We start from the raw sequence: 14,327 nt of genomic DNA, 5'->3' as shown, positions 1-14,327 counted from the left end.
AAAAACAGTGAGCTTAGCATGAACCACGTATGAACGTTGCCCTAGCCGGAATCTCAGCATTTGAGTGATGACTCTTTGCACAAATTGAGTCTCACAGAAGGGGCAAAAAGGTCACTACTGTCATTAAGGTCCACTGGAAGACATCAATTGTGCATTACCATTACCTGCAGACTGCGTGTAATCAAAGGATGAGTGTCATAAAGGTCCCTCACTTCTCTATAAGCTCTTTAGTGGAACAAAAAACTGTTCCAGTCACAACATTTCTGGGTGAGCAGTCCAGTGACAGAAGGCTAGAAACAAATTAAATAAAAGCCAGGTCCAGTAATACTGGCGTTTAAGGCAGAACTAGAAGAAAGGGCCAGGACAAGCAGAGATCTGCTCAAAAATCCCAATACATAGCGGGCCACCATGAACAAGGTTCCTGCAAGGCAAATGGAAGTCGAGACATGCAGTGCAAAATACCAGGCAATATGCTTAAGCCTGATCCTGCAATAAATCATAGTTCATAATTGAGAAGAAGCTGTAGCAAATCTGCAACCACTCCTCACAATGGATCAAATCTGATCGGTGGGATGATTTGGCTGTACACAAATCCAGTGCAACTACTGGTGAAACCCCATCATTATTCTCAAGATTAGCAAATACTTCTTGACACTGACAATAGATCATATGCAACAGAAATAGTATACATCTTACAAGGCTTCTTCTACACTTGTTTATTGATAGATATTAGGTAAATTGTGATAACTATACGACTACCTACTGTTCTAACAAATACATCTTACCTTTTTGCTTTCTAGCACCCACTTCTGCCTCTCATAAACGTTGCAGAAGATCTGAATGACAAATTCACAGAACTAGACTTCATACTATCAATAATGCACAGGACCATATTCAACAAGGAGACATAATAGATATCCTTCTGATTTCACTTTTACATACACACCAGCAATAAATTTCACCAGTACAGCATTCTCACAAGAGTGAATTATGGACAAAACAAACGTCTCTAAATGCTCAATGGGCTCTTACTAAAACGTAAAAATACAAGCAAGAAACATCAAGAAACTAAAGAAATTCATCTGGTTGCTGGTCTTGTGGGTTTTCTTTTCTGAGGAGATGCCCCAGTGTTACATGAAATGCAGAATTAATGAATATCCCAGTGATTTATGAACAGAACAGGACTCGAGTGAAAAAGGCAAGTCTACTTCTCAAATGCTCCTTTGACTTCCCAAGGAGGCTGTCAGTCTAAACAGGAGCAAGACTCCCATTTGAGAAAATATATCTACAATTTAAAGAGTTGTTTTTTTATTTCTTGGATGGCGACGTTGGTTTTGTTTCCTTTTTTTTTTTTTAGAGTATACACTTAAGCAGCAAATCTGATTTAGAGTGATTATTAAAATTCAAACAAGAAAATGCAAACATAAGTAACAGCTTGAATTTAGACAGTAGGCAATCAAGAGATTTGAAGATCTCTAAAGATATGTGGTCTTGCCATTGTTCTCAAAACAGTGCAAATAGCCACAAAAAAAAAAACCCAGAAGAAATTTAATTAATGTACTACAGCAACTAGCTCATTAGCAATGATGAAAACATGTTCGGGAAGGATTTACTTGATCATATAAAAACAACCACAGAAGTCTTTAAAATGAATTCCAAAAAAGTAATTTTCAGTGTCTAATGTTGCCTCATAAGAGTACCACTGTTCTGTTCTTGCAGTTTTTATGTAAGATTTTGTGTGAACTGCAAAACCATACCTCTAAAACCTGCTGTTTCCTGTAGGATGCAGGAAATCTATGGAATGTATATGAACACCTGAAATGGAATTAAGAGTTAGTCTGCTTTAGTCCTGGATCATTTTACATTATATGGATCCCAGTTTAATTCTTTTGCACCACCATATGGCTGACTGGTTTTGGCCCCATGAAATCCTGTTTCTGCTTGATGCAGTTTTAATTTAAAAGCTATTTTTATATTTCATAATGTAACATAATCTAAGAATTATATTATCTCCTATGTAGCTTGTGTCTTCATGTATGAAAATGACATCTCCCTACCATAATGCTTAGCCTGTTGTCTTCTTTGCATCACCAGAAGAGAGTACCATCTCCTTACCAACCCTCCTGCCCTTCACAAAGCATTTCTTCCAGACTTAACCCCTCAGCACTGTGGCCTAGTAACTTAAAAATAACCATTGTGCTACTTACTGGGTGAAAAAAATGCCAGAGCCCAGCCTTACATATCTTGAATATACACTTTCATCAAAAAGGAATGAAGCAACACGAGATTTAGCAAAACTAAGTTAAATGTAGAATTACAAAAATTAGCGCATTTTCTAAAGCAATGGAAAAGAACGAATGATCTATTTAAACTCCAGAAAGAAAATAAACCAAAAAGAAAGGATGCAACATCTACTATGGATTCAATGAAAATCAGCTATTACTGAAATAATGACTAGCCATGGTCAAAAATTTGTAGATCATCTCTTCTCATAGAAATCAGTAGCCTGATCAGTAATTCATTGAATATGTAACTTTGCCAGGTGGACTCCAGGGAGAGGATACTTCATCCCCATGGACAGCCTGCAACTTCTTTTGCTTCTTCTCCAGCTGCTCTCTCTTCTCTTTCTTTTCCTGAGAATAAAAATACGTGTCAAAAACCCCAAACCAAAAAAAAGCCAAACAAAACAATCCTTCAAAAAAGCCAACTACACCAACAGAAAAGTTACAATTATTGCTATAGCTTTTCATTTTGCACAAGAAAGGTAAACAGGCAATGGAGATTTGGCTTTTGGAGCTCACCGCATCCCTATCAGGGATTCAGTCACACACATTGCACAACACAACACAAGAGGATGTGACATTTGATGTCATTTACAATTAAGGTTACTGTCTCAAGGATGGGTTGGTTTTGTGCACCTCCTAAACAAAAAGCTCAACAGAAGGCTTAGTGGATTAAGTACTCTATTTGTCTCATACATAATTAGTCTCACTTAATTGCTTCTTTTCTTTAAGAGGATACCTAAATCACAATGCTAAATATGTTGTTCTCATTACATGAGAACATGGATGCCTCTTTGTAACTTTCTGGACTTATTAAATCACACTTGTCATGTACTAGAACAAACTGGAAAGTAAACAATTTATTTATAAACAAATATCTGTCTAACATTTTAAACACTGCAAGGTTCTGATGATACTTTCTATTGTTTCAAAGAGCAATGGGCAGTTAGGATGATGAACGATAAGCAAGATACTTGCAATAGTCTTTTTGTGCCTGATTAACTAATGATTTTCAAGCAACATGTCATTCAAAAAGTAATTTACAATTATTTTTTATTTTTTATATTTTTCCATTCTATATAAACTAAGCATTCTTCTTTGCAAAAATTACTGCCATTTTACTATTATGAGGACCAGCATCACAAGGGTACATCTGCATCAGCAATTTAGTTCTTTATAGGTGCCAGTTTTCCTTGTATCGTACTTGCAGGTTTGTGGTGTGTGCTTGAGCACACCACCTACTGACTTAAAGTACTTTTTCTCTTGGTGGAACCAAGGCTGACATTATGGACCAGAGCATAACTTACAGTGCCCCACTTGACAGGTGGTAAGAGGTCCTCAAGCAGCTGGCTTTCTGGCACATGAACAGTGCCTTTGTTCCTAGGATCAACAACTGGCATAGACATCATTGGCAGTAAAGATGCAATGTGGATATGCACGCCTCGAATCATCAATTGTGCTAAATCCAAACTCAGTCCTTGCCTCTTTTTCAGCCTATCAGTCAGCATTTTGAAGCACCAAAAAAACCCACAACAAACCGAACCAAAGCAAAACCCAAACCAAAGATAAATTATACACCCACCCAGGAAGAGAATGAAAGTAGCTTTGGGTTTTTTTTAACATGTCTCAGTGGTGAATGTTGAGATTTGAAGATCCAACTTTCATGAATGAATCCCAGTGCCAAGGGAAGAGTCTTGAGTTAATTTAACTGGTTTTTAAAAAATAAATTTGAAATGAAGACTTACCAGCTTCTTCCCTGCCTTCAACACACACAAAGCTTTTTATGTTCTAGTCCTAACCACAGTTCATATTCTCACAAGACATAACTGATATAAATCTTCCCCAAAATAACAAACTAGATGTTATTTGCACTAAAAGAGGAATAGAAATACGTGAAAGATGAAAACAATAACTGTAGTTTGTCATATACTAGATCAACTTGATTGTATAGCTTGATTTCTCTGTGGAAGTTTCCTACTCAATAGCCTAGTAAGATGAATTTCACTTACAAAATTCTGGGAAGATCACACTCTTTAGTAGTATGACTGCTACATAATAATTGATTTTTAGATAGTACAGAAGCCTTAAAACATTTAAGAGGAATAACAATAACAGCCTTATTTCTAACATATTGCAATGCCAGGAGATTAAAATTCCAATATAGGAAGTATTTTCAGGTAGATCTTATTAAACTACATGAAATGAATAACCCACATCAGCTGTTTCTAACCCAGAAAAGCAACAAATCCGTGAGGCTCATCCAGTACATCATTTCCTGATGTTTTTAAACAGCTTTATTACGCCAAAAATAGGCGTTGAGCATGCTCAACCTCAGGGTAAAATTTCAAACTTGTTCTAAGGCATTTAACCTTTCTATGTTGATCTTTGAAAATTATTTGAAAGCAGCCTTATTTCTCATCAACGCATACTAGATTAATATGGTAAAATGGAGAACATAACACATGTAGAATACTCACTTTTCTCTACAGAAAACAGGTATGAGGATTACTATCTTGAAAATAATGGAAACTCAACTGATCTGTCATTATAAACTTCCTACATGATTCTTCTCCACGTTCTACTCCTAAGGATAGGTGCATATCAATGACAAGAGTCAGACACTGGTAGCCTGCATTAAGTAAAAAACGATCACTTATCAAACGTAACATCTAGATTGGTTTGAAGAGTACTTGATAAGTAGCAAGAGGCAAATACTATGAAACAAACAAAAAAAATCAGAAGCTTAAATTTCCTCAGGAATACTAAAGTATCTCAGCTCAAGATTATCCTTTTTATGTTAGTATTTTACAAGTGTTAATAGCCTTTTTCAGGGCATTTATTTTCATGCTTAATAAGTAATCTTCTCTATGCACTTACGTTATCAAACATTCACACAATGACCTCTAAAAGTATATGTAACAGAATTTCCATTAGCAGAAAAGAAGGCTTCTTATATTTTAGAAGAACTACAAGCAGATTTTTATGTCTCTTTTACCCATGCATCATGGTCAACACCTGGTTCAGAAAAGCTGAGGATGAATTTACACATTTATTTCTGTCGAATGTTGATGAAAACATATTAGAATGGCTCCTACTATATTACTCCTATTTTATTTCTCTTCAAACAAAAATCCTCTTATTTGAAAGAATACACTTAAAAGACTTCCACAATTCTGCCCTCTCAGATCTGATGCCTGTTTATCTACCTTTGTTCCCTTGATAATACATTGAGAACTTTACAGGCGTTTCTCTTGTGCAGTTCACTGAAGGTGTGTATTTTCTCCATGGCTATACAAAGTGAGATAATATCTGGCCAAACAGGATGCCAGAGCCTTTGCCCGATATGCTTTCTCAAATAAAAGTGTGTGTTAGCTGCAAAAAACAGCACAATTTCAGAAAGAAAAAACGTGAAGACTGGGCATGAGACACATCAGTCAACACTTGCACATAGACACTGAAAATGAGGTAAGTTTAGAGATACCTCTGCCAACCAGTTCAGTAGCTATCACATCCTCCAACAACTGCTCATTTTTTGAACCGCTCCTCTCCTGTAGGCACATGTACATCCATCCAGATCTGGTCATTCTTCCAACTATTAAATTTATGTTAACAATCCCACTAAGTGAATTGATAACCTGAGGAATTTATACACAATTTGAACAGGGGAGCCTGTGCTATGTGTCAGATTTCATTCCCCCCCAAAGGAATAATTTTTTTACCTTCGTAGAGTCCAAAACAGCAAGGAAGTCAAATGTACAATGAGAGGTAACATTCATGCTTTGGTACAACTATGCTAATTGAAGATAGTAAGCGACCATACTGGGACAGAGCATTAGCTACTACTCAAAGCACAGCACTTCCTTGCCTGGGAACCAGGAATACTGACTAAGCAAGAAATAACCTGAGAATGGGCATTAACCATTTGACAAAATCGAGCTGGAAATCCCTTAACAAAGGGGACCAGAGAAAACACTTCTTACCAACGATTAGAGAAATCAGAGGTATTCAAATAGGACACCAGGTTAAATAAGATCTTAAAAGACTTATACCGAAGTTTAAAAAGGTTTGGAAAAAAAAAGGGGAAAACATGCAGCCTCTTGCTGGTTTACATCACTGCATATTTCTGAGTTAACCAAGTCAAGGTTGATTGTCCTTTTACAATCTGTCCCACGCCTGTACATCAGCCTGCCTCACTTCTCATTGTTCCCTGCTATTCTCCTCTCCAGAAAAACAGAAAGTTCACTCAAGACTCTGGAAAAGATTTTTTGGAGATACTGACAGTACAAATGGATCCCTGTGAGGACCTTAAGCCAGCTGAGTTGCAAGACCCCATTCTTATATAAGGCAACAAAGACCGTATGTATACAACGTGTGCCAGAAATCACAAGGAAGAGAGAAAACAGAAGAAACGCTCTCAAATTAAGAAAACTTTGAAAGTCAGTACGACAAATGACGGGTCACAGAGTGAGGATGAAAAATGCAGGTTTTTCTTTAACTAGTAAGTCACACACCTTTAAGAAAACAATATATGTTAAGAATATTACTCATCTCTCTTCTAGTTTGTCTTTCTGTAGCAAGGAAAAAACCACTGCCTTACTGTCGAGACGAGAATACTAGATTACTAGACCATTTTACTGCTTAACAACTGTGACTAAAGTAGAGTGTTGTAGGAAAAATATATTTCGGAGCATCAGACTTCTACACCTGTTAGTAAATGGAAGTAATCTCAAACCTCATGACAAGTGCTTTTATCAATTTTAAGTTATTCAAGTCTTCACTTTAAATGCTTCCTTGAATTCCTTGAATATATACACACACACTCCTTGCAGCTGGTGATGCTACCTGGGTTTGCAGGTTTTGAGCTGTGGTGAGCTGGCCCTTCAAAGATGGTTGCTCATGACATAGAATGTCAAAATAATTCAAAAGTCTAAGACATGTAGGTAGGGAGAATATATTTTCCACGTACGTTAAATATCAAGCACACCATATTTTATCTTCTTGCTCAAGAATTCTGGGGGACTGGCTATGTCATGCTGCCATCGTCTGGCATCTCTCATAACAACATGACAAACCATGAGTATTACAATGCAAAAGTGATGACACTCATGACTACATTAACCTTTTTGGCTTTGACAAAGTGCAAAAAAAAAAATACCAGCCATCTTTCATATTCTTCCATAGCCTTTTTATCTTTCTCTTCCTTTTTTGCCTGTTGTATTTCTTGCTTTCTTCTCTCAAGAATTTTTTCTACTTTCTTCTGTTTCATATATTTTTCCTTTTTTTCATTCCTATATAGTTAGAGGGAAGAACAAGAGATTATCATGTAACAGACTAAATGCTGCATCTGTGATTTATGAACTAAATTAAGAGTCAAGAGATATTTTACTCATTTAATGAAAAATTGAGAATATATATTCAAAATCTTCAAAGTCCATCTTTATACACTATATCACCACATATAGGTATAAACTAACCTTCTGTGTATTATGGTCTCACCTTTTCTGTACTACTTTCTCCCTTTTTTGGTATTAGATAAAAAATTAAATTCAAAACTTCTCTGGGTAACTTTAAGTTGCACATGGTCTGTGAAAACTCTTGGGTTGTAAAACTAACAAAGTATTTCTCCAGCAGACATATCTCACTTGCTTCTGAATATATCTACATTCACACACTGTATTCCACACAACTTTTAGATGAACATTTACCTTCCTTTCTATGGCTTAGTAATGAAGCATGAGACTAATCACATAAGACATTATACTACTTAGTCAATCTTAATTCTCAGTTGCAGTATTTCTGCCCAGGCTTAAATAAAAGCATTTTGGGGAGAGAAGCACTTAAGTTACTAAACTGAAAGAAGTTGTAGAGATTGTTCTCATTATCATACTTGGTGTCCATTGGGCCCATAGAGCCTGATCCCAAACATGCCACTGTCTCCCAGCGAAAAGCACATCAAGCACTCCCAGCAGATCTACTGCATTTCTAAGCAAAGATTTGGGAAACTATGATATTCCAAAACCCAGTGGACTAGTACCATTTTTCAACTGCTGACATGCTATCTCTCTTCTTCTCTGCAACCCGTTCCTCCTCCTTCTTCTTCCTGATTCTTTCAGACTGTTTTTCCTTTCTGTTTTGCTCTCTTAAATATTCTGCTTTTCTTTCTTTCCATTTTTCAAATGCCTAAAAAGGACCACAAATTCATTAGAAATCTTACCCCTCCCCTTTTTGTCAATACTCCACTTGTTTATTCTGTATTATTATTTTTGGTAACTTCTACACATTCCAATTTTGGAATATTTGTTTGTATCACTGCTCAAAAGTGGATATCACTATACCTCAAAAGAATAAATTCTTTCTCCCAGTAAGTAACAGTTCATTGCCAATGTATTTATATGGAGTTTATTTTATGTTCAGTTAATAGAATCCAAATATGGAAAAATACCTGTTTGTGCACAAATGTAAACATTACATACTTGGAACAGAAGAGAATCTAATATGAGCTTTCTTCAAAAATTAACCATGTTTATATTTTAGAATCAAGCTCATCTCTATCCTTTGCTGGATTAATCTCCTGAACCATATTGGAAACACATATTTACATATTTCACTTGACCTTCTGTGCTGCTTCTGTTCTCTGGACAGTCTCTTCTGCTGCTTTCTTTTTCTTAAGTTCCTCAACCTTCTTTATTTCACTTAATTTCTTTGCTTCTCTTCCTTTCTTTTTTTTCCAGGCTTCAAAAGATGCAATTGCTTCCTCTCTTTTAACAGCTTCTTTCTACATTGAAAATAACAGTTAAAACACTTAAATATAAAAGCATAATTGAAATAGTAAGCTTTAAACTCTGTCAAATGTAGGATTAGATGGAGCAATAAAGAAACAGAAATTGATTTCCAGACAACATTCCAAGTCATACTCAGAATTGAATTTGAACTATACGGCATGTTTTTTTTCTATGCTCATTTTTAATTTAACTTAATCAAATGAGACAAACTACTCCTGCAAAACATGTGTAGAATTACATGAAATACATGTTAAATGCTTAGAAGTGAAACATTTTAAATATTTAAAAGACAAATCTAAGAATTGTGTACGTAGTATTCAAAACACAGTTCTCTGTAGATAAGCATCTCTTGAGATAGGGAGCAATCTCATTTTCTAACAGATGACAAATTAAACCTTAATACCTGAAGGGTCAGGCATCCCAAGGTCTTCTTAAACAAACCTGAAAATTTCTCTAAGCAGCATACTTTTAACATACCTTACGTAAATGTGTAGGGAAGCATCAGCCACACAACCTTTACAGCAACCATAACAAGGGGATGTGCCATTTACTGTTTTTGGAATAGCAGAGTGATGTAATTAGGCAGAAAGCACAGGTAAGTGTACTTCAAAGAACTGTAGTTTGTCAACTTCTTTTTAAACAAGAATGTAAACAAACCTTTTCAGCATCATTCCTTAGATTTTCAGCTTTAATCTTTTCATTTCTTTTTAATTCCAGTAGAAGGGCCCTTTTCTTTTCCAACCAATTCTGCAAGAATCACGAGATGACTTTTATGCTTTTACAGTCTTTTTAAGGTATAATTAAAAAAGTTCTGTTAAAACAACAAAATATTATTAGAGTAGCACCAATATAATGACAAGCAAAATTACTCTTATTTCTTCCATGTGCTACTTAAATAACTACCCCATGTGGAAGACTACACGGTGATCACACAAACATTATGATCAAAAAAGTCTAAGGTTCTAAAATGATAGCTACAAAATACCAAAAAGTTTAAAGATCTTTAAAACAGAATCTTAAAATAAAAACCACCAAAAAGTAAGCATTTAAAAAAATGAAAAGGAAGAATGGCATAAAGATTTTAATCACTTGGTATATAGGAATACTATTTACATTTATGGTCTCTCTTGCAAATACCTAAAACTAAAGAGAATAAAATCCAACTGGGAAGAGTGAGACTTCAGGCATCCATAAAGTATTATTAGCCATTTGCAGAATCGGGCTTAAATTTTCAAGGTTTAATTATATATTTGGTATGCTGCTTGGAAATACAAGTGTCCTAACTGAAGCCTCTTCTACCTTTAAAAATTGTGGAGACAATATAAATATGGATTTGAGGTTCTCAATTTTGTATTAGAACCATAAGAAGTATTAAAATTACATACCAATATGAACAGCATCTGTTAATTACAGTTTTTCTCACAGATTAGTCACAAAAATCTGTTGAAACCCACAAACTAATTGTTACGAAATTCTACACAGAATCCATATAGATTATGCTTCTGGAGAGAACACTGGACTTGTTTTCACTTTTCCTAAATGGCAACTGAATAGAACATACCAGGAAAAGAAACTTTAAACTACATACTTATGTTATTATACATGTCTGAAAATAGTCTGAGACAATAAATTATGAACCATTGTATGTCCCTGCCATCTAGGTTTTTAGTTTATAATTTGATGAAAAGGCACAGCCAACAAAATAAAAAGATTATTACACCCATAAGCATATGCGAGAAATATAGTCAGAAATACTGACTTCAAGAAAATAGGAGGTGTTAACTCTTACAACAGCACTTCTATGTGCATAGTTTTGTTTGTTGGTTGTTTTCTTTGGATTTTACTTGTTTATTTTTAAGATCTACCTGAAAAACAGCTGCTCGTAAACTATCCGCTTTGTCAAATTCTGTACTGTTGCTCTGCACGCGTTTATCCTCCAACACCTTTAATGTCCCCAGATATTGAGATGAAATACGCGTAGCTGATGGAACAGCTTTCGACTTTTTCTTTAAGGATGCAGGAGACAGAGACCTATAAAGATACCAAGACACAAACATATTAATGATCTTTCCATTTATCGTAGCTGATACCAAATAGCATTCCTTTTATTTCAGTGTATACCAGAAGTTACTGTGATGCTGTTTGAACATGCACTTGGCTGAGGATGGAAGAAAAGGGAAAGGAGGAAGAAGCCCGTTTTCTTCTGAGGGCTTTACTAGTGCCAAAACAAGTCACTACTCAATATGTTCAGCCCAAGAAAGTTGACAAATTCCTTACAGTTTCATCTATAAAACAGCTCAAAACCTGTAAAGACATCATGGACTGGATTCATTGGTGGGTCCAGCAGCACACACTCAGACACTGGCAAGAGACTTGGAGTCTGATCTGATATAACCCTGAGCAAGGGTTACAACAACATGCCACATCTACTAAACTGTTCTCTACAGATGGTCAGAGGTTGTCAGCAATGAAGAGAATGTTGACAGGAAATAGAGCGAAGCAGTTTTGTCAGAGCATTTACATGCACCTTACACTCTGCTGTGTAAGGCTGTGATATATAGCATCTTTCTCTTACCTGTCAGATAAAGAAGATTTTGGGTTTTGTAGAAATCTCTCCTTCGTTTCACTTAGTTTCTACGAAACACAGAGGGAAAGTAAAGTTAGAGTCTCTCAAGCTGCACAACTAGACCAGGATCAAACAGATTCTACAAGCTAACAATGGTCTTGGGAGTTGGACTCAATGATTCTTACATGTCTCTTCTAACGAGATATTCTATGATGCTAGAAAAATGTGCAAGAAAACCACTCTAATATAGAGAGGGTACAGGGTATGAAAGTGAAAAAACCCAACAAACCAACCAACCTTTCAGAATGCCTGTATCTTTTTGGAATGGCACCTAGAAATGTTTCTTTGTATTATGTAAAAATATAGTCTATAGTTCAGAAATACAAAGGAATAAAAAGGACTCAACGGGGCAGTGGGCTTCCCTGACATTATATCAACACTCTTTAAATTTTTTTTTTAATATTTAGCTTTAACAGTTACATAAATCTACATATTTTCTTTCTTATTATAAAGCATAAAGTGCTTTACATCTTATCCGTTATTCAAGTCACGCCATGGACCACATCCTCTGCCAACATCCACTGCTCATTCCAATTCAGCTAACCTCACAATAGAGATTTGACATTTTCACTTGGATAAGGGTATTTCATTAAGATTGGAAAATTCACATTTCAGTACCTTTATTTGGTTTAAATGATTTGTGTAAAAAGTATTCCCTACATCTTCCATACACCTGCACAGAATTTGTAAGAGCCTCAGCTCTAGAAGCCAGAGAGAAATTTTCAGCTTTACAAAATGAGTTCTACCCATTTAAGGTACCAACAGTAGCTTTACAAAACCTTTCACTGTGCTCCTAGGATATTGTTCTATACAATGGTAAAAATGCATATGAATAATACCTTGACTGAGTCCTTTGAAGTGTTCTTTGCTTCCCCGTGCTCAGATTGATCATTCACTGATACCTGCTGTATTGTATCGGTTATTTGCCCTTCTGCTATTTTCACTATTTCATCTGAACTGTCATCTGCTGACTTCTCTAATTTCCTTGATTTCTCATCTACTGTAGTCATCACTGCTTCTGTCACAGAAGGGGATTTTCTACTGTTGTCCTCCAGTTTCAAGTCACTTGTGCTGATCTTCTGATCTTGATCTAACAGGAGAAAAAGGATTGAGAGGACATATGAACAAGAACGTCATTGTTTCTCAATGTATTTTCTGTATACTTCCTTCTAAGAATTAGATGGACTAATAAGCAGAGTATTCATTTTTATTGCATTTAAATGTAAGACTGGAGTTTTAACAAATGTTATAGAATGTGAGAGTATGATGAAGGCAAAACCTCCTGTCTGCCTCCCCAACCAAACACAGTTCCAGTGCAGAAACGAAAAGCAGGAGCCACTGCAATCACAGCACGAGGTGTTCTGACATTTAGCAAACTACTAATGAAGTCTGTATGACATTTTGGGTAAGAAAAACTACTTTTATTGTGTGGTGTTTTTCAGGGATGTGGGGCATAGAAGGAAATAATGGAAAGATTCTGCGGTGGGGATTTAAATAAAACATCACCTCAATTTAAATGCATGCCTAAATTGTGAAATTGTCCTTCATGAAACATTTTATTAATAAGACTTAAAAAACATTTTTCTTGGATCTGAACTGCTGCTAATGCAGAGATCTAAATTTGTAAAACAATTCAGACACAAACCGAAGAAGGCCATGGTAAATTCCAAACTGCAGTCTACCACAATTTTTTGATGGAATTCTTAAAAGAAATGTAAGTTGTGGATGAGAGATTAACTCCAGGTTATCTGCAGAAAGGAATATCAGTGCTGGCAAGCTAAGTAATTTAACCTAGATTTACAGTGATGTTGGTAAGTTCAAGGTGACAAGGAGAATTCTGAATTTATATGAACCATTTTCTACCCTCTGTTGATATATGAGCTTTCATATTTTACTTTACACTTACTAAATAGTACAACTGTATATAATATAAACAGCAGGCATCAGAAACTCTACAACTCTAATTAAGCTGCAGTACTTAGCGCACCGGACACTGGAGACAGCAGACGAACTACTGACTACATGTGCTTTGTAGCATGAACTTCACAGAACTTCATGTGCAAGTCAGTTTGGCTCCGTTTGCAAAATGTATACAAAATACTAAACTTCTAATGGCTAACCTAAAAATGCCACATAAAACCTGTGAGTATTATTATTGTAGTTCCTTTCTTGACTTGCTCCTAGCCTCGTATCTTCCCCATACAAACTCTCCTTAGACATTGTTCCGTTACTGACGCTTAAAAGCACCAAGCTATACTGAACAGATTTTCTAATCCAAGGTATCAGCAAAACCTAAAAAAGAACTGAAATTAAACACAGATCTAAGCATATTTTTTATTTACTACTCAGCACGTTGCCTGAGTTTTCAACTTTTGTTCACCTTTCTGCACTAAATTCTTCAAGCCAAGTCCTATCTTTTATTCCGTCAGGCTGCAGCATATAGCCATTACACAGACCATACAGACAGCATTTTTCTTGCTGCTTCTGAGAGTCTGTTACCTACCCATTACAGTCCTGCACACAGCTAATTACCTGCCAGCATGATTCCCTTAGGAAATTAAAACAGGTGTCTAAGCCTATTCCAGTGCTTTTCAACCTGGGGTCCATGGATTTTTTTGTAGCCAGTCGGAAAAAGGG

General features: G+C 35.8%; 1 protein-coding gene across 1 annotated transcript; it reads right to left on the bottom strand.

Annotated features, from left to right (window-relative positions):
• Positions 1-701: 701 nt before the first annotated feature.
• On the bottom strand, positions 702-12,776 carry MAP9 (microtubule associated protein 9). Its single transcript, XM_014942642.1, has 7 exons — positions 12,530-12,776; positions 11,640-11,698; positions 10,930-11,095; positions 9,722-9,811; positions 8,896-9,057; positions 7,438-8,462; positions 702-2,633 (listed from the first exon to the last, which is right to left on the bottom strand). Exons 1-6 carry the CDS (start codon positions 12,698-12,700, stop codon positions 8,310-8,312), a joined length of 801 nt encoding a protein of 266 aa, XP_014798128.1. The 5' UTR covers positions 12,701-12,776; the 3' UTR covers positions 702-2,633; positions 7,438-8,309.
• Positions 12,777-14,327: the final 1,551 nt, after the last annotated feature.

Source organism: Calidris pugnax, unplaced genomic scaffold (assembly GCF_001431845.1).
Source record: "Calidris pugnax isolate Ruff unplaced genomic scaffold, ASM143184v1 scaffold15, whole genome shotgun sequence".
Lineage (NCBI taxonomy): Eukaryota > Metazoa > Chordata > Aves > Charadriiformes > Scolopacidae > Calidris > Calidris pugnax.
This window is presented reverse-complemented; position numbering and strand designations above follow the sequence as displayed.